This window comes from Penaeus monodon, unplaced genomic scaffold (assembly GCF_015228065.2).
Source record: "Penaeus monodon isolate SGIC_2016 unplaced genomic scaffold, NSTDA_Pmon_1 PmonScaffold_708, whole genome shotgun sequence".
Taxonomy (NCBI): Eukaryota; Metazoa; Arthropoda; class Malacostraca; order Decapoda; family Penaeidae; genus Penaeus; species Penaeus monodon.
This window is the reverse complement of record NW_023662194.1, coordinates 14,268-35,000: the sequence shown is the minus strand read 5'-3', so window position 1 is coordinate 35,000 and position 20,733 is coordinate 14,268. Positions and strand designations below refer to the sequence as shown.

The 20,733-nt window shown below is 39.9% G+C and overlaps 1 protein-coding gene across 1 annotated transcript in view; it reads right to left on the bottom strand.

Annotated features, from left to right (window-relative positions):
* Positions 1-15,036, bottom strand: part of LOC119571593 (ubiquitin conjugation factor E4 B-like) — a 24,569-nt gene extending 9,533 nt beyond the window's left edge. The window contains 11 exon segments of the mRNA XM_037918832.1: positions 8,396-8,523; positions 8,891-9,036; positions 10,938-11,047; positions 11,318-11,402; positions 11,649-11,775; positions 11,892-12,006; positions 12,171-12,288; positions 14,035-14,106; positions 14,108-14,295; positions 14,493-14,588; positions 14,866-15,036. Coding sequence (XP_037774760.1) covers positions 8,396-8,523; positions 8,891-9,036; positions 10,938-11,047; positions 11,318-11,402; positions 11,649-11,775; positions 11,892-12,006; positions 12,171-12,288; positions 14,035-14,106; positions 14,108-14,295; positions 14,493-14,588; positions 14,866-15,021 — 1,341 coding nt within the window. The 5' untranslated portion in view covers positions 15,022-15,036.
* Positions 15,037-20,733: the final 5,697 nt, after the last annotated feature.

Sequence of the window (20,733 nt, the reverse complement as noted above, 5' to 3'; positions counted from 1 at the left end):
AGGTGGATTTGGAGCCATCAGTATATACGTGAATATAGGGGAAATGAGTGGAGACATGGTAAAGGGAAATGGGGAGAAGGACAGTAGGAGGGATTTTTGATTTTGGTGGGTCGGGGAAAACAGAAGAGCAAATATGGGGGTGAGGTATAAGCCATGGGGGGACTGAATGGACAGAAAAAGGAGAGGTTGGAGATGGGGAAAGGGGAATGGGAGAGGAGGTATCCATGCGAGTGGAGAAAAGGAGGAAGTAGGGATTGTGGGATAGTTAGTTTAGTGGGGGAAAAGTTGGGGGAAACGAACATAGCATCGGAGAGAGAGAAGGGCACGATGTCGAGATAGAGATGGTATGCCTGATTCAGTGTACAGGCTCTAAACTGGAGAGGAGCGAAAGGCGCTAGTGCTAAGCGAAGACCACAGTGATGGATGTATCAAGAGGGGCAAGGAGAGAAGTTGAGGCAGAGGAGTAGATATGGCATCCATAATCAAGAGTGGAGAGGATCAAAGTAACATAAAGATGAAGGAGGTTTTGCGATCTGAGCCCTGATATATGGGATAGAGTTTTTAAGATTCGAAGACGGTGGAGAGCTTTTTCTTAATGTGTAGAATATGGTTCTCGCCAGGACAGTTTGGAGTCAAAAATGACCCCAAGGAATTTGCCAGAGGAAAACGGCATTGGAGGAGTACCATATAGGAAGAGTGGGGGTAGGGGACCTACACGGTGAGCGAGAGAAAGGATGGAGAAAGATTTACATGTAGAAAAAGCGGAAGCCAGGGGTTTGTGGCCCAGGAAGATACTGATGAGATTGCAGATTGAAGAAATTGCTAGAGATTTGGTATGGATGTGCCAGAGGCATAGATGGTTAAATCATCAACATATAGTGATGACCGGGCTCCGGGTGGTAAAACTGAAACAATATCATTAACAGCAAGAAGGAATAAAGGGGGTACTGACCCACACTCCCTTGTGGGACACCTTTGATTTGGGGAAAGAAAGATGATGTGGCAGAGGCAATTTTGACCTGGAAAGTGCGTTGGGAGAGGAAGGACTTTATGAAGACACCCATGTTTCCACTTATGCCTAGAGAGGACAATTGTTGGAGATATGGTACTGCCATGTCGTATCATATGTTTTTTCTAGATCAAAAAATATAGCTAGTATGGATTCATGGCGTGCAAATCCCAGATGTAATATATGTCTCAAAATGAGCAAGGGGGTCAGCTGGCACGGCGAAAACCAAATTTGGGAAGGAGAGAGGAAGATTGTGAGATTCAAGATACACATTAAGCGGAAGTTCCCCATTCGCTCTAATAGTTTGACAAGCAGCTAGTTAGTGCGATGGGGCGATAGTCTTGAGGGAGGGTACCGATTTATTGGGTTTCAGGAAGGGAAGGATAAGAGCTTCTCGCCAATTAGAAGGAAAATTCCTGATGTCCATATGGGGTTTTGTAAATTTTTAATAGGAAGAATAAGGAGGAAGATGGGAGTTGCGGGAGCATACGGTAGTGAATACGTCAGGCCTTCATGATTTGTTGCAGCACGATTGTAGGGCAGCAATGAGTTCAGAGGAAGAAAATGGAGCATTATGGGAAACTTAGCGGAGGATGGGGTGAGGGTAATGGGGGTACGTTCTTGGTGGTCTTAATAGAAGAGAAGAGTGGAGAAAAGGGAGATCCACTACTGACCTGGCTGAAATAATCACCCAGTTCATTAGCGCTTGGAGAGGATCAGAAAATTTGGGGATCCGAATATGGAGGACGGGGGCAGGAGGGGATGTTTGCCTGAACAGAAAAGATGTAGGATGAATTGATGAAACATAATTTCGCCCGCTATTGTTTACTATTCCGGAGTACGACGAAGATAGGCAGATCTCTTTTAACGGAGATAAGGGCTGATGTTGTTTGGGTACCCTCTCTTGTAGCGGTAATGTTCCAGGCTGCACGTTTTTTAAACGAAGTGCTTTAGTGCAATCAGAATTCCACCATGGAAACATTTGGAGGTATATGTCTTTAAAGGGTTTGAGGGGTAGCGTATGTGAGCTCTTAAGACTGTATTTGTGAAACACTATATCTTCTGAAATGGAGGTGAGGGAGAATGGAGGAGTATGAATAAACAGGGGAGTGAAGTGAAGTATGCCAGTCGCTCTATCAAAGCACCACGTGGGGAGTTAGGAAGTGGGAAGTATGAAGTAGGAGAAAAGGGGAACTGGAAAGTGGTCATACGGGAAAGTAGTCTAAATTGACGTGAAATCTAATGGGAAAAGAAGGGAGCATAGAGAGAGGTCAATGCATGAAAAAGATTGCGTGTGGGTATCAAAGTTGTGGGGCGATCGAATTTAGAATAGAAGGTCAACTGTGGAGAGGAACGCTTAGAGAACGGCCTGGGAGTTGTGATAGAATCACCCAAAGAGTGTGGTGCAGTTTAAAGGGCACAACTATGAGGAAAAGGGGTTGAAATGGGAATTAGATTTTCAAAGCAACAAAGTCAATGGGTGGAAGGGAGAAGTAGACTGAAATCAGTGTGATCAATGATGAGGAAGATCGAATAACTGTGCAAGGGACATTGGTTTTAAAGGAGGTGTACATAAGGTGTTTTGATTTATAAGTATGGACAAGACATAAGGGAATGTGGGAAGAGACAAAATGATAATTGGGGGATTGGATTGGAGGATGTGTTTGAAGGTCTCTTTAAGGCATACAATAGATGGGTATAAGAGGAAAGGATATGGGCGAAGGTCAGGTCTGTGGGAGCGGAAACCGTGAATATTCCAATGAAGGATTTGTTATACTTTAGTGATATAGTTGTAGTACGTGTTGGAGATTTTGAGGGGAAGCAGCTAGAGGGTGGGAAGGATTGAGAGGTCTGAGTGGAGTGTGGGAGTGGTGTTCTTTTAGGAGGGGTATTAAGAATGAGGGTCTGAGAAGGGGATACTTTTTGACATAAGGGATTATGTGTGTATCCGGAGGGAGTGGAAGGGATAGAGGGGATGGTGGGGGGTTAATGTGGGGCGGGGTGGGGTGGGGGATGGGCTGTGTTGGAGGGGGTAGGAGGATAGGGTGTAGGGGGATACGGTTTGGAGGAGGGGGTGGATATCAGCAGTACTTGGAGGGGGGAAGGAGCAGGGTTGTAAGATTGGAGGTTGAGTGTCAGTTTCATTAAGTAACTTGGGAAAATTTCAGTAGTCTTTGGGAGTTGGTTGGGGAGTTTGGGGGTAAAGGATTTCTTGTGAGGGGGGACGAGAGGACTGGTGTCTCAAGCGTAGGGGCAAAGGAAGGAGGGGGATTGTGTGGGAGGGGAAAGGGGGGAAGTTTGTCTGTTGTTAGGGTAAATGCGAGGAGGGAGAGGGGGGGTGTTTGGGTTGTAGTGGTGATTTGGGGTATCTGGAGTAGAGATTGGAGTGTGGATTAGGCTGGAAAGAGTTGACTGGGAAGGGGGGAGGGAAGAGGGGGAGTTAGATGTAGGGGGGGGGGGGGTTGAATTGGTAGAATGGCAGTATACTGGAGTAAGGAGTAGAGAGAAACCACTCACGTGTTCCAAGTTGAATCTGAGAGTTGCTACCTCAGACTCAAATTTGTAGGTGGGACAGCCCATAAATACATTGGGGGCCGCCAGTGGCATATGTGCGTGATTGTGCAGGGCATTAGATGGGTATGGCCAGGTTGGGCAATAGGGGCATCGGGGTGTGGAACGGCAATGTTTGGCTGGGTGTCCTAGACGCCAACATTTGGCACTGACGTGGAGGAGGGTGGTATGGATGAACAGGGGGGATTTCCTCTATGTAGACGTTAAAGGGAAGGTCATGTCAAGGAAGGTAATTTTGGCTATGTTAGTGGGTTCTTTCGATGACCTCTGGGGGGAATGGAGTAGATTGTACTGATGTTGTATCATAGTCTGGAAGGCAAGTAGGTCTTCTCACAACTGACCAATCTTGTATAGATTAGGGAGTTGCTGGGGAGATGAACTGTTCCAGTGCAAGTATTGAGGGTTGGATAAGGTTCTACAAGGATGGGGTTTCCTATAGGCAGTTAGTTTTTGGTATGCTTGGTTTCGGATGTTAAATGTGACAAGACGGGAGCGGTTTGGTTTGGTTTCAGAAAGACTTTACCCACTTGTTTTTGGAGACATTGTTGGAGAGAAGGCTGTTGTCAGAGTAGGGACTGGGGAGGGTCCCCGAAAAACGGTCCCATTTTGGGGCATAAAGAGGTATTTAAGGGTTGTTGTAGAGATAGGGGTAGTAGAAGGTTGGGGGCGTGTTGTTGATGGTGGTAGTGTTATGGTGAGGTGGGCTTTAAGGCTGTAAGGTATTAATTAGGGTGGAGGGGTGGTTGATGTTGGGGGGTTGTGGGGGTAAGGTGTTGAAGTTGAGCATGCGGGAGAGTGGAAATGTCCTTTAAAAGGTTGATTATTTGGGTACTGTACTAGTAGGCATTGAGGGGGTTAGTTATTGCAGGTTCGGAGCCCTGGTCCAAAAAAGGAGACCCTGGGGTCAAGGAATCGGGTGGGTTTACATCTTTGGGGGCTATTTGATAAAGGGGCAAGCTCATTGCCCCAAATAGTGGGGATATGTTTTCATTACTGGCCATGTAACCCTGTATTAGTTGGGGAAAAAAACAGTCCCCCCCTCAGGGTCCCCTTGATGGGTAAGGGCTAGGTAACTAAATCAGGGGAATACCGGGCCATGGCCCCCTCAGGCTGTTCAGGACTGGCACAAAGTCAGCCTTTCATCCTTTCAGCACGGCTCTCAACCTTAGGAGGTGGATAGCAGAAGGGTTGGTGAAGGGACAGAAACGAAAAGTGTGAAGGAAAAAAAGACCATGCAAAATTAGTGAGTCGAGGGCTGAGTCCCAAGGTTGGGGAGTTCCCCATCATTGGGTCCCCGTCTCTGCCTCCTAAGCCCCCCCCACGACCAACAACGGGTATGGGGTTTGGGGGGGGAGAGAAAAGAAAGAAAGAAAAGAAAGAAAGAAAGAAAGAAAGAAAAGAAAGAAAAAGAAAGAAAGAAAGAAAGAAAAAAAAAAAAAAAAAAAAGAAAAAAAGAGAAAAAAAAAAGAAAAAAAAAAAAAAAAAAAAAAAAAAAAAAAAAAAAAAAAAAAAAAAAAAAAAAAATATATATATATATAAAATATATATATATATATATAATATATATATTATATATATATATTTTAATATATATATATATAGTCCTATTCATCTTTATTTCACAAAAATGTCAACAAAAAAATCATTAAAGTACTTAATATCCTGGCATGATTTTTAGCTGGAAGTCAAGCTTTAAGGAAGGTTCAAATGGAGAAAGTAACACAGCACTGTATCCATTACATTGTTTATACACACCACTCTTTGATTTGCAAGGCTGTGGAAACTTTCAAATGCTCAGATTCAGTCAAACAATTTTTCCTCTTTCTCTTGTTACATCTACTATTCTTCCTATGGAAAGTAAAAGTAATGCTTGAAGTTTTACATTATTGTATCCACTACGAGTGAGCTCCATGTTCATTTACCTCATATTTTATCCATATAGAGGGAATATGTATCTAATATATGATACATTTTATGCATCATTATATATAAACTTCCTATCAAGAGACGTGTGATAAGACACATGATTAATTAAAATATAAATCCCTAACTGAGACATTCGTGAAATGAATTGCAAAATATTGAACTCTGATCGGCTGGCCAGTGTATTACTTTGTATCAAGGTGGAGGCATACAAACAAAAAGATGTTTCAACAGGATCCTGTATCACCTGTTTACCCTTTTCCATTATTTTTTTAAATATCTTATCTTACTCTTTTTGCTAATAGTATTACTAACCCATTTGCCCATGTTCCTGCCATGCTCTCATTGGACCCCAACACGTATGGCATCTAATCTTGCCATGGCTTCTACAAGCCCCATAATGTTTGGTGGATCAGGTCACATGGTGTGACCTGATTGGTTAGTCATGTGAATAAAATGTCAGTCAAAGGCTCATTCCAGCAGAACGATTGCAGCCATGGAAGGTATGAGCTCTTGCTCCTTTTCTCTCTCTCGCTCTCACTCTCGCCCTCGCCCTCTCCCTTGCTCTCGCTCTCGCTCTTGCCACCAGTCGAGGCCGTCCACCTCGACATATTTTTTTGTCAGAGTCGAGCTCCTTGGAGGACGACGACACTGGGGATGAGCTAATCCCCAGCAATGACTCAGACTCAGACAATGATTATGAGGCCCCAAGTGACGACGATTTAGACTTCGTCCACACAACGAACCATCGTTTGGGCTCGACACTCGACCTTGACAAGCCTCTGTCTGCTCATGTCAACAAAATGTGGAATAGCAACGCCCAGGGACCCCAGACTTAGGTGGAGAAGGAGGGAGAATATACCAAGAAAGTACAGTTTTTCTGGTACACCTGGTATCAAGGTTGACCTGGTCAAGGATTCAACGCCACTGGCAGTGTACAGAGAGTTCATCACTGACGAGCTGATTGACCTCATAGTGGAAGAGACGAATAGGTATGTAGAGTCGATTCGTATAGCTTTTCTTTAATAAACATTACTGCTATTATCCAGATATCCAAAGGTAATAAGTGTACCTACATCACCTAATGCATTACATTTGCCTGCTGACAGATTTGCAGAGGCGAACAAGACGGCACGAAGCACGGATGGTGATGGCACCCAATCATGAGTGCAAGCTTTACGTATACCTTGGATCCGGATGCTGATGGGGATCAAAAAGAAACCTCGGCTGGCCTTTTACTGGTCGAGGAATCAAGGGGTGACCTGCCAATTTTCCCTTGACCATAGCTCGCGAGAGGTTCAAACAGATTCCCGCAACCTCCATTTCCAGAACAATGAGATGGAACTGGTAGAGGAGATCGGCTGTGGAAACTGAGGGAAGTGCTGACCATTTTTGGGATTGCTTCAGGAAGGTCTTGTCCCGGATCAGTTATATCCATAACCCCAAAATTTTCCATCCCTGGAAATTTAGAGGTCGCCTAAGTTTCCACACCTACAACCCGAGCAAAGCGGGCCAGATTTGGGGTAAAGGTGTACAAACTTTCCGCAAGTGACAGCCTGGTGGCAGGGTACACTGCCATGGTCAAGATCTATACTGGCAGGGAGCAGGGGTCTCTACCGTCCTCTCAGAAAGCGGTGAATTCTTTGGAAAGGGTACACGGTGTTGTTGACAACTGGTACACCTCTCCAGTGCTCTTCCATTTTTTACAGTACAGGAAGACTGGTGCAGTGGGACTGTGCGCCTGAACCGCTGCCACATGCCTCGTGATTTGAAGGTCTGGAAGCGGGGGGACGTGGACTCCCGGAGTTTTCCAACCGGCATGTTGGATGGACGTCAAACAGGTGAACATGTTGTCAACAGTCCACACGTCACACTTGGTGGAGGACCGCTGGTCATGAAGCCAGAGTGCATTGTTGCCTACAACGACTGAATGAAGGGAGTGGACTTGGGGGACCAGCTCGCTCAGTTTTACCCTTCAGTGCGCAGGGCACTGAAGTGGTCTCCTTCCAGATTTCAGGGCAGGACTCGACACATTGTGAGGGAGACACCTGGAAGGAGATACAAGAGGTGTTTCCTCTGCTACAGGGCCGGAAGGAGGAAGTCCACACTCTTACCTCTCGTTCAAAACAGCACTAACATTTAGCATCAAATTTTCATGTCATCTGTTAATATAGAAAAACTTTGAAGCTATTCAGTATATCTACTCAATACAAATGCGAAAAGATGCCTAGATAACACCATGAGAAACTTGCAGTTTCTAAACATTACCCTTATATAAAACCCAAACTTTACTACAAAATCTATGGTCAGATTCCTGCAAAATTGATATGATGGTCTTTGCGCAGCCGCGCAGCGCCAGAAAAAATCCTGTTGCGGGGGCCCACTCGGCTGGCAACTATTCCCGGGAGCGGGGCTCAGTGACGAGCAAAAAATTCCGGGACGAATGGGTTAGTAGCACTAATAATTATAATGTCAATAATAATACTAACAGCATCGATATCTGAAAAAAAGTTTTGAAAACTCAAGTAAGGGGGAAATTAAGTGAGTTCATGTAGACTACTAATTGGCTCCTTGGTAGCTGAACACTTGTGAAGCCATCTATGTATTCCTGCATATCACAAAACAATAATACAGTCAATTTTCCTGGGAGCATTGGGTTAAGTGACAAATAGAATATGGTACTGGCTATTGTGTTTTATGTTGCTGATTACATTTTAAAGTCAGTCTGGACATGTTTAGCCCTGAGAAGTGCAAATGTAATGCAGCCAACATGGCAGACAATGTTTACTTAGGACCAATTGCCAAGTTTAAACAGCTTTAAAAATTATAGAATTCCAATAAAAAGTCCCTTTAGAGGCTGAAAAACTTGCCTCTGATGATAAAACCACTCACCTCATCATTAGCAATAGATTGAGCAAACTTAGTCGAGTCTAAATGCAAGTAAATATCCACTATCTGCTCTAGCAGTTTTCTTGGCTCCCATCCATATTTGTCTGCTTGCCGCACCTTTAGATTCCCACCTGTAGATTGATCATTAGGACATTAACAGCAATTCCTTAATTGCTAGTCAAATATGGAAATAAAAGAAGTTTTGGAAGAAAATATTCACCAATGAGCATATTTACCATATCTATCAAATGAAATACTTTATAAATGCTACTATGTCAGGTTTGGGAAACACATGAATCTGCCTATTCCATGAGCAATACTTTACTCAAATTTAATCCTGTATCAGTTTAAAGCCTAAAGCACATAGATATACAGGCTTTAGAGAAAAGTTTTCAATTGCTTTTCTACTGTTTTTCTTGCAATGCCCCCCAGTAATCAACATCAATTGGTGAGTTGGAAACAAAATTGGCATATATGCAATATTGTCTATAAACTTACACTTCTGTCCACAGAGCTGAGCAAGGTTGAAGTTGAGCATTGCAGCCAGTCTGTCACAGAGCTCTGGCCTTAAGAATGGGGCTGGCACCTCTTTTGTCAAGTAGTGCATCATATCAACTGTTTCTCTTGCTAATGTCAAGTATGATCTTTTGAGGGGTAAGAAAGTTCCATAAAATTATTAATCTTTTACCTGTATCCTAATATATTTCTTAAAGTATATCAACAAGAAAAATGAGAAATCTGTATATAATTTATAGTCACAGATAAAAAATAATTTCAAAAAAGGAAAGAAAGAAAGAAAAACTATGATCTACTTTATTGTGCCATCTCACTGAAACTAACCTTTATAATGCAGGACACTGAATGTAATAAAATAATAAATATAGAAAGATATCAACTGTCTTTAAGTTGCAAGTTTAGACATTGCATACACCACCAGAAAGTTTCCTAGGCCAGTACTCATAAAAATGTTAAGATTTGAATTTATTGTCATAGTTATGCAATTATCATATAACTGAGGTGTAACTATAAATTAATGTTATGTCCTTGATGTCAACCTGAGATACAGTTAGGCTATAATAACACAGACTGCTGAACACTCCAAGAAGCTGATCCAGAAATAATGATGTAAAAAAAAAAATTATATTCTAACCCATTGGATCTGTATGCTTCACTTCCATCACATGGCCCAAAATACAGGCATCATTCTTACTTGTGAGGCCACTCTACAGGGTGTGTGGCTTGTAGGCCGGACACACACAAATATTCATGATTTAAGCTTTTTTGCCATTTTCCAATATCTATATTTGTCATTTAATTTGCTTTATCTAGATGGTCATAGATTTTTCCTTGCATAGACTCCATATCACTTCTGTAGGTAGTCTGTAACTGATGACAATAATAATAACAATAGTTAACAATTTTGTTATTTGTGTATTTTTTTTTTATAATATTACTTTTTATGTAATACAACCTATGTGGCCAATCACAATAGCCAAGAACAGGATCCTGAGCAAGGAAATAGTGGTGCTCTTCTAGTCATGGCTCTCTGCCAGTACATTTCACACTTGTTTATTGATAGAAATAATGCAAAAGCCCCTTCCTAAATGCCTACTGAGTCTAATTACCCTCCAAGATCTTTGTGCATGCGTGATGAGTCATTCCAATCTCCTTGCCCTTCAGCCAAAATTCTCAGGATGGCAAGTTTGCATCATCCTGACCCTCAGCCAAATTTTCCCATGACTGCATGTTCACATCACCTGCCATTCAAACCAAATTTTTTCATGACATGATGGTCACATCATTCATATTGTAGGGGTTTAATATGTAGGTATACTTGCACAAATGAGGGGAAAATCATTATATCAAGTTGCAAGGTATTGGTGGAAAAGTGTATATAATGGGTGTACAGCAGCTTTGAAATTATATTAGACCTTAGCCTTGCCCTAACCATAGCTCCTCCCAACCTCTTTTGATGCCCTTACACCACCCATGATGATACCCAGAAAATATGGATAGCCCTTACCCATCAACTTATATTACTGCCTACATGCTACTCATCCCCCAGAAGGTCCTCTGCCCTTCACCACACCATTATAAATGTGAGCTATCCTCAGGTGAGGACAATGACAACCCTTTGTCTGCCTATCCAATGACTGAAGAAAGTAGCAAAGAGTCTGACACAGTTTTAAGATCTCCTACCTCCATTTTTTAGCATATTTGCATGCGTGTTTCTCTTTGTGCTTGTGTACATATGCACATACATCATATTAATATATTCTGTGAAAAGGCTTGTTACAAGATAATAAGTGAACTATACATAACCCAGACATTCCCATACACTGCAATAAGCTTATGTTGAAACAGAATATGGCTCCAGCACCAGTATTAATGAACACTGAGCTGATATCCATCACCATAGAACTTTCAAGGTGGTGTAGGCCGATGTAAATGAAGCTGGACATCTACCAGACCAGATGATGATGATGACATGAGTAAAATGGAATATGATGACAACTACAAAGATGACAGTGGACACTCCACTCACCTGCACTGTCTTTCGTCTGTGGCCAGCAACCTCTGTCTTGTCTGCTGCTGCTCCCTAGTCTGCTGTGACCAAGTGCCTCTCTCCATTTCCTCCTGGACTTCATGGATGCGCTTAACAGCACAATATAGATGGAACAGTTAACTTCTTGGAGCATATTATTTTTGTAATAAGTTCACAAGCAAAGACAGTGTGTAGATAATAAGGTACCAGTAATTCTTCTCTTCTTTTCTTTTATGAAGAATATATTATCTTTCATCCCATTTCTTTTCCTTTCTTTTCTTTTGTTTAAACTTGTGACTAAATTATAAAATCCAATCCTCACATATGGCTCAATGTATTATATAGAATCATCTGCAATTGAGAGTTTACACCAAACTTACCTTCAGAGCATCTAATGATTCATCCAAAAGGAATGTTGTATCATTCATCAGGAGGTTCACAAATTTCACAAACTCTTTACCAGAACTGAAAGAAGTAATGATGGGTAAATTGGTGAAAAAACATTACCAATGACTTGAAGCAACTGACTATCATTCAAGTCTATGCCTAGTGAAGACATCCCTCTTTCACTCCAGTTGCATATAGTTGCACTTCTATATCTCCCTCAAGAGCTCTGCTGTATGATGTAAGTAAATACATAGAGCTTAGTAGATTTCTACTGACTTGACAACTGCCTTTTGAAACAAATATTTCCAATGTAAAGTTACTCACTTGGACTCTGTTATTACAGCTTGCCTGTGTCCTCTGTCTTCCCAAAGGCTCTTGAAAATTACACTAATGTGATAACGGATGGTGAATTTGTCATAGAACTCACTGCTTGCTCCTGTTGTCTCCACCACTGTCAAGGAAAGAAAGAGGTCAAACCTTGTCAAATAAAGTCATACCTCATGGTTTTTGGATCAGGAAATTCATTATAAATGTCTGCATGCAAGGTCACCATTCCAAACAGCTTACTTGTGTAAAATTTCATCAAAGATACAGGTAGGTGTACTGCTAGTGGATGGTGAAGGATGCGCTGATGTAAGCTATCGACATGTTGCTGGACTGAAGGGGTCAACATGAACACCATCTAACAATGACAATGTAATTTTAAAAAATCATTATTACACACTATCATTATCCTTAATTGGCTAAAACTACAGTAGTTTATTTACATCACATATACAATGAGAACAACCTCCACATTAACATCAAAACTTTTAACAATAGGAAAGTAATCTTTCTGCAACCTACCTCAACAAGTTTGGCTGTTAAGTATGGGTTCTTAATATGGGTGGGAGTACACAAAAGAACAATGGTCATGGTGATGATTGGGTCTTCTAAGTGTTTGATGGGCACCTTGGGCATGTACCTGTTTATGAAGAACATGATTAGAAAATATTTACCAGTACTATCTGGATAAACAGAAATGAATGTTACTCATGGAAGCATCCTTCTTAGCCTATTGCTTCTGAGTCCACTATGATTTTGTATTGTTAATTTTGTATAAATAGAGGTGACTTCACAAGTGCTCCTTCATCATTCAATTACTAGGACAACCTGGTTATTACCTTTTATCACATTCCTTAATTAATTGTTATTTTCATTATTATTATCACTATTATTATTATCATTAACATTATTATTATTACTATTATTGTAATTAGTAGTAGTATTTTCATTATGATTAATATCAACATTACTACTATTATCCTCATCATTATTAGTAGTATCATCACCATCATCATTACTACAATTATCATCATCAATATCCTTAATAATTATCATTATTATACTTATGATAATTTATATCATCTAGAGCATTATTATTATTATTATTATTATTATTATTATTATTATTATTATTATTATCATAATTAATATAACATTATCAATAATAAAAAGAGTTTTAAAAAATCAGGGGCTGTGGTAATAGGAAAAGTCAGGTAAACCTAGAAAATGAGGATTGCATGTGTGCATGCAATCCTCACATCATCATCTTCAAGGGGCTAACACTGACGGGGCGCATGGCCGCATCCACCCTTCGCTTCCAACCACAAGAGTCCCTCGTGGCTAGTCCCCAGGCAGGCCCTCGGCCAATCTCTAATTCCTTACGACAGGAATTGTTGAGCTGCCCAAGCCACGACCTCCTGGGTCGTCCCCCAGGCCTCCTCGACCCGGGGTTGCTTCGCAAAGAGACAACCTGATGGGCAGGGTCGTTCACAGGGAAACGAGTTAGGTGCCCATATAACCTGAGTTGGCGATCCCAGATTATGCAAGTAACAGGTCTCATATCAGTCTCACAGTGTAACCGTCGGTTAGACACTTGGTACTGCCAACTGTACCCCATGATCCGGTGAAGGGACTTGTTACATAAGGCATCAAGACAAGACTCCAAGACACTGGATATTATCTAGGTTTTTCCGTAGAGCAAAACTGGCAGCATCGAGGCCTTGAAGACATGTAGCTTGGTCCTTCTGCATAGGTACTGACATCTCCAAATGCTCGTTGATCGAGTTCATGGCCCCTGTTGCCAGCCCAATCTGTCTATTGATTTCTTGGTCTGACAGCCCAGAGATATGGACTACGCTACCAAGGTATGTAAAACTCTCTGTAACTTCAACGTCCTCGCCGCAAGCATGGATCGACTGAATGGGTTCCCCTAACAGGCACCTAAGGTCCTGAATCTTAGTCTTGGTCCAGGAGACCTCTAGGCCTAAGGGCTTCGCCTCATTGCTAAATGCATCAAGAGCCGCCACCAGTGGCTCCAGGGACTCAGATAGGATAGCAACATCATCGGCAAAGTCGAGGTCTGAGACCTTGATATTGCCCAGTGTTGCTCCACACTGACTTTGGCAAGTAGCTCTGCCATTATCCAGTCTATACAAGTATTGAAAAGTGTTGGTGCAAGGACCAGCCTTGCCTCACCCCTGAATTAACAGGGAAGAAGTTCGACAGACCCCCACCACACTTTACAGCACTTACAGGTTAAAATCTTTATAAGCTATGGAAAGATTTCAAAATTCTAGATTCAGACTTTTTGTTACACTATATGAAATATAAACATTATGTATTTCAAGCTACAGATTAGATTACATAATTATATTACAATACTCACTGTAACGTAAAAAGCAAAAACTCTGCCATGTCATCCAAGTACCACTCAGGCATGGCAGCAAAGAGTTCTGGTATTGATGGTGACAGGGGAGAAGTTGGCTGTTTCTACAAGAGAGCTTCCCAGGGGAGCCAGACTAGTTGGTCCTCCAGTGAGTGCCCGTAAGACTATCTTGGCAACATCAGAGTAGAAATGCATGCATCGTTCCAACAATTTCTCGTCCAGCAGCCCGGCATCAGCACAGATCCTTGACTTATTCAGTTTCTGTTTGAAAGTCAAAAGGCAGGTTAATTTGAAAAGTGAGCAGCAGCATTTTGTCAGGACTGAATTGAGCAAATAAATACATTAAAACACATAGCTACTTACACACAATAATGAAGGGGGAAACAACAATAAAATTAGCAAATTTGGCAAGCTGTAACTTAAAATGACAGTCTCATTGACAGAACTTTTAACTCTACCTTTAACTGGGTCTTCCATTTCTTAAGAAGCTCTCTCTGCCTTGATGCCACAGGAAGGTTGGCCCACTGAGATTCTGTGCTTTCAATTTCTTCAACCTGTTGGATATATTGTATTTATAGATTGGCATAATATTCAAAAATAATATTAACATGAATATAAATATCAATAAAAATACTACTACTATTATCACTACCAGTAGTACTACTATCACACCACTACTAATAACAAGGATAAGAAATTAAGAACAGTAACTATAAATATAGCACTAATGATAACTATTCTCCCTCCAGATCCATATGCTATTCCTACTTATACAATATCACAGCTATTCCTACTTATACACATATTCTAGTCAAATCCCTTAATCCATACCATTTTCTGAAGATCCCGAATGGCTCGGATGCGGCGTGTGTACTTCCGCATGACAGGTAACACTCCAAGGTGGTGTGCATGAAGGGTCAAGAACCAACACTGGCTGTGAAATGTTATCTCTTGGAACTTTGATGGTTGTTCAGCTTCTGTTGACATTTCAAATACAGAAAATAGAGTAAAATGACATTTTAAGAATGTGATGTGTCTGAGATGCAATGTGAGTCAGTGAGAGCGTCAATGTGTGTGCATCTACATGTGCATGTAGAGACCTGTTCTCATGATCTCTCTCACCTTCTGCTTCCAGCCTAACAGTAATCTGATTGTCCTCTGCTGATGCCAACAGGACTACAATAGTGACAATGACAGAGAGACCTTAGCACACTAATACAACCCCTATTGCTGTTCTTCTGATGTCTTTAAGTACAATCATGTCTTGTTTATATTCAAACTGTTGATTAGAAAATGCTTAATCTGAATCCCTATGTATGTAATTGCAATTATTTATGATAGTCAGTTGTTTCTGCTTTATAAACACTCAGCAATTTTGTCTTATCAAAAAGGCCTTCTAGTCTTGTAAACATCATAACTCTCTTCTCAAATACCACTGTATATATGTAAGGAAACCCATGTTTCTTCATCACAAAACCATTATGTGACCATAGCCTTCATTTTTGCTATTAAAAAACTTACGTCTTACTTCACTAGAAAGTGTCGCTAATCTCATTCGTGACAGCAATGAGCCAATGTTTCTACACTGTTGCCAAGGTTCGACTCCACCCCCATTCCAGGAATCGTGCTAAGTTGACGAATTTTATTTTATTTTTGAATTATATTAAATCATCAATAACTGTTTTACTGATATTATATGAAGAAATAGCAGTATACACAAGTTTTTAGTTATCAACATCTTAAAATTACAGAGAAAATGATGGAGAACTATCGAAATCAGTTGAAAAAGTGTGGGCCCTAAGCACCTCCAATCATGCTTTTTTCCTTTGTCTACCGCCACTGGTTTCAAACACACTCCTTTAAATGTTTTTGAATATGTCACTTCCTATTTATCTATATCAATTACTTTAAAAAGGATACATGAGTTTATCCCTTCATATTCATTATACATACACAAAAGCAACTGATTATGTAAACTTAATATAAATATTTCCCTAATATTCTTTCCCCAGTCAAACACATTCTGTAAACAAAACATGAATCTATCTTTGTTACTTCCTGTATCTCATTTGTCATGGAACACTTTTGGAGGTCTGAATATCCCCAAAGGTAAAGCATAAATAAATATAATAAAAACAATAATAACTATGTTGCCTGTAATGACTCACTGAAATGTGTTAAAAGCATGGCAACGAAAGATAAACCTGAGTTTCTCTCTTCTTAGCCATGGCCTTATTATTATGAAAGCATTTTGATTTTAAAGCTTACACCTTTTATTATGATAGTAGTGTGATTTTCAAGATAAATATTTGCTGCTAGAGCATGATGATCTAGGGAAATGTTATGCTTTTCCATTTTCCATATTGAGATATATTTCTTTGGTTTCACATTATGGTCACAGATGTAGAATATTTTATGTTATATCACATTATATCCCCATAATAAATGGAAATTAAAAAGAAAACACACATATGTACACACACACACACATTATATATATATATATATATATATATATATATAAATATATATATATTATTATATATATATATATATATATATTATATATATAATTGTGGTGTGTGTACATATGTGTGTTTTCTTTTCAATTTCATTTATTATGGGATATAATGTGATATAACATAAGATATTCTACATCTGTGACCATAATGTGATCCAAAGAAATATATCTCAATATGGAAAATGGAAAAGCATAACATTTCCTAGATCATCATGCTCTAGCAGCAAAATATTTATCTTGAAATCTACACTACTATCATAATAAAAGGTGTAAGTTTAAAATCAAAAAGCTTTCATAATAATAAGGCCATGGCTAAGAAGAGAGAAACTCAGGTTTATCTTTCGTATGCCTATGCTTTTTAACACATTTCAGTGAGTCATTTACAGGCAACATAGTTATTATTGTTTTTTATTATATCAATTTTTGCTTTACCTTTGGGATATTCAGACCTCCAAAAGTGTTTCCATGACAATGAATACAGGAAGTAACAAAGATAGATTCATGTTTTGTTTACAGAATGTTTTTGACTGGGCAAAAGAATTTAGGGAAATATTTATATTAAGTTCTACATAATCAGTTTGCTTCTTGTGTATGTATAATTGAATATGAAGGGATAAACTCATGTATCCTTTTAAATGTATTTTATATAGATAAATAGGAAAATGACATATTCAAAACATTTAAAGGAGTGTGTTTGAAACCAGTGTCGTTTGACAAAAAAAAGCATGATTGGAGGTGCTTAGGGCCCACACTTTTTCAAATGATTTCGATAGTTTTTCCATCATTTTCTCTGTAATTTTAAGATGTTGATAACTAAAAACTTGTGTATACTGCATTTTTTTCATATAATATCAGTAAAACAGTTATTGATGATTTAATATAATTCAAAAATAAAATAAAATTCGTCAACTTAGCACGATTCCTGGAATGGGGGTGGAGTCGAACCTTTGGCAACAGTGTAGAAACATTGGCTTCATTGCTGTCACGAATGAGATTAGCGACACTTTCTAGTGAAGTAAGACGTAAGTTTTTTAATAGCAAAAATGAAGGCTATGGTCACATAATGGTTTTGTGATGAAGAAACATGGGTTTCCTTACATATATACAGTGGTATTTGAGAAGAGAGTTATGATGTTTACAAGACTAGAAGCCTTTGTGATAAGACAAAATTGCTGAGTGTTTATAAAGCAGAAACAACTGACTATCATAAATAATTGCAATTACATACATAGGGATTCAGATTAAGCATTTTCTAATCAACAGTTTGAATATAAACAAGACATGATTGTACTTAAAGACATCAGAAGAACAGCAATAGGGGTTGTATTAGTGTGCTAAGGTCTCTCTGTCATTGTCACTATTGTAGTCCTGTTGGCATCAGCAGAGGACAATCAGATTACTGTTAGGCTGGAAGCAGAAGGTGAGAGAGATCATGAGAACAGGTCTCTACATGCACATGTAGATGCACACACATTGACGCTCTCACTGACTCACATTGCATCTCAGACACATCACATTCTTAAAATGTCATTTTACTCTATTTTCTGTATTTGAAATGTCAACAGAAGCTGAACAACCATCAAGTTCAAGAGATAACATTTCACAGCCAGTGTTGGTTCTTGACCCTTCATGCACACCACCTTGGAGTGTTACCTGTCATGCGGAAGTACACACGCCGCATCCGAGCCATTCGGGATCTTCAGAAAATGGTATGGATTAAGGGATTTGACTAGAATATGTGTGCATATACACATTCTTAAAGATCATGATGTGATATTGTATAAGTAGGAATAGCATATGGATCTGGAGGGAGAATAGTTATCATTAGTGCTATATTTATAGTTACTGTTCTTAATTTCTTATCCTTGTTATTAGTAGTGGTGTGATAGTAGTACTACTGGTAGTGATAATAGTAGTAGTATTTTTATTGATATTTATATTCATGTTAATATTATTTTTGAATATTATGCCAATCTATAAATACAATATATCCAACAGGTTGAAGAAATTGAAAGCACAGAATCTCAGTGGGCCAACCTTCCTGTGGCATCAAGGCAGAGAGAGCTTCTTAAGAAATGGAAGACCCAGTTAAAGGTAGAGTTAAAAGTTCTGTCAATGAGACTGTCATTTTAAGTTACAGCTTGCCAAATTTGCTAATTTTATTGTTGTTTCCCCCTTCATTATTGTGTGTAAGTAGCTATGTGTTTTAATGTATTTATTTGCTCAATTCAGTCCTGACAAAATGCTGCTGCTCACTTTTCAAATTAACCTGCCTTTTGACTTTCAAACAGAAACTGAATAAGTCAAGGATCTGTGCTGATGCCGGCTGCTGACGAGAAATTGTTGGAACGATGCATGCATTTCTACTCTGATGTTGCCAAGATAGTCTTACGGGCACTCACTGGAGGACCAACTAGTCTGGCTCCCCTGGGAAGCTCTCTTGTAGAAACAGCCAACCTTCTCCCCCTGTCACCATCAATACCAGAACTCTTTGCTGCCATGCCTGAGTGGTACTTGGATGACATGGCAGAGTTTTTGCTTTTTACGTTACAGTGAGTATTGTAATATAATTATGTAATCTAATCTGTAGCTTGAAATACATAATGTTTATATTTCATATAGTGTAACAAAAAGTCTGAATCTAGAATTTTGAAATCTTTCCATAGCTTATAAAGATTTTAACCTGTAAGTGCTGTAAAGTGTGGTGGGGTCCTGTCGAAGCTTCTTCCCTGTTAATTCAGGGGTGAGGCAAGGCTGTGTCCTTGCACCAACACTTTTCAATACTTGTATAGACTGGATAATGGGCAGAGCTACTTGCCAAAGTCAGTGTGGAGCAACACTGGGCAATATCAAGGTCTCAGACCTCGACTTTGCCGATGATGTTGCTATCCTATCTGAGTCCCTGGAGTCACTGGTGGCGGCTCTTGATGCATTTAGCAATGAGGCGAAGCCCTTAGGCCTAGAGGTCTCCTGGACCAAGACTAAGATTCAGGACCTTAGGTGCCTGTTAGGGGAACCCATTCAGTCGATCCATGCTTGCGGCGAGGACGTTGAAGTTACAGAGAGTTTACATACCTTGGTAGCGTAGTCCATATCTCTGGGCTGTCAGACCAAGAAATCAATAGACAGATTGGGCTGGCAACAGGGGCCATGAACTCGATCAACGAGCATTTGGAGATGTCAGTACCTATGCAGAAGGACCAAGCTACATGTCTTCAAGGCCTCGATGCTGCCAGTTTTGCTCTACGGAACAAACCTAGATAATATCCAGTGTCTTGGAGTCTTGTCCTTGATGCCTTATGTAACAAGTCCCTTCACCGGATCATGGGGTACAGTTGGCAGTACCAAGTGTCTAACCGACGGTTACACTGTGAGACTGATATGAGACCTGTTACTTGCATAATCTGGGATCGCCAACTCAGGTTATATGGGCACCTAACTCGTTTCCCTGTGAACGACCCTGCCCATCAGGTTGTCTCTTTGCGAAGCAACCCTGGGTCGAGGAGGCCTGGGGGACGACCCAGGAGGTCGTGGCTTGGGCAGCTCAACAATTCCTGTCGTAAGGAATTAGAGATTGGCCGAGGGCCTGCCTGGGGACTAGCCACGAGGGACTCTTGTGGTTGGAAGCGAAGGGTGGATGCGGCCATGCGCCCCGTCAGTGTTAGCCCCTTGAAGATGATGATGTGAGGATTGCATGCACACATGCAATCCTCATTTTCTAGGTTTACCTGACTTTTCCTATTTACCACAGCCCCTGATTTTTTAAAACTCTTTTTTATTTGATAATGTTATATTAATTATGATAATAATAATAATAATAATAATAATAATAATAATAATATAATAATAATGCTCTAGATGATATAAATTATCATAAGTATAATATGATAATTATTAAGGATATTGATGATGATAATTGTAGTAATGATGATGGTGATGATACTACTAATAATGATGAGGATAATAGTAGTAATGTTGATATTAATCATAATGAAAATACTACTACTAATTACAATAATAGTAATAATAATAATGTTAATGATAATAATAATAGTGATAATAATAATGAAAATAACAATTAATTAAGGAATGTGATAAAAGGTAATAACCATGTTGTCCTAGTAATTGAATGATGAAGGAGCACTTGTGAAGTCACCTCTATTTATACAAAATTAACA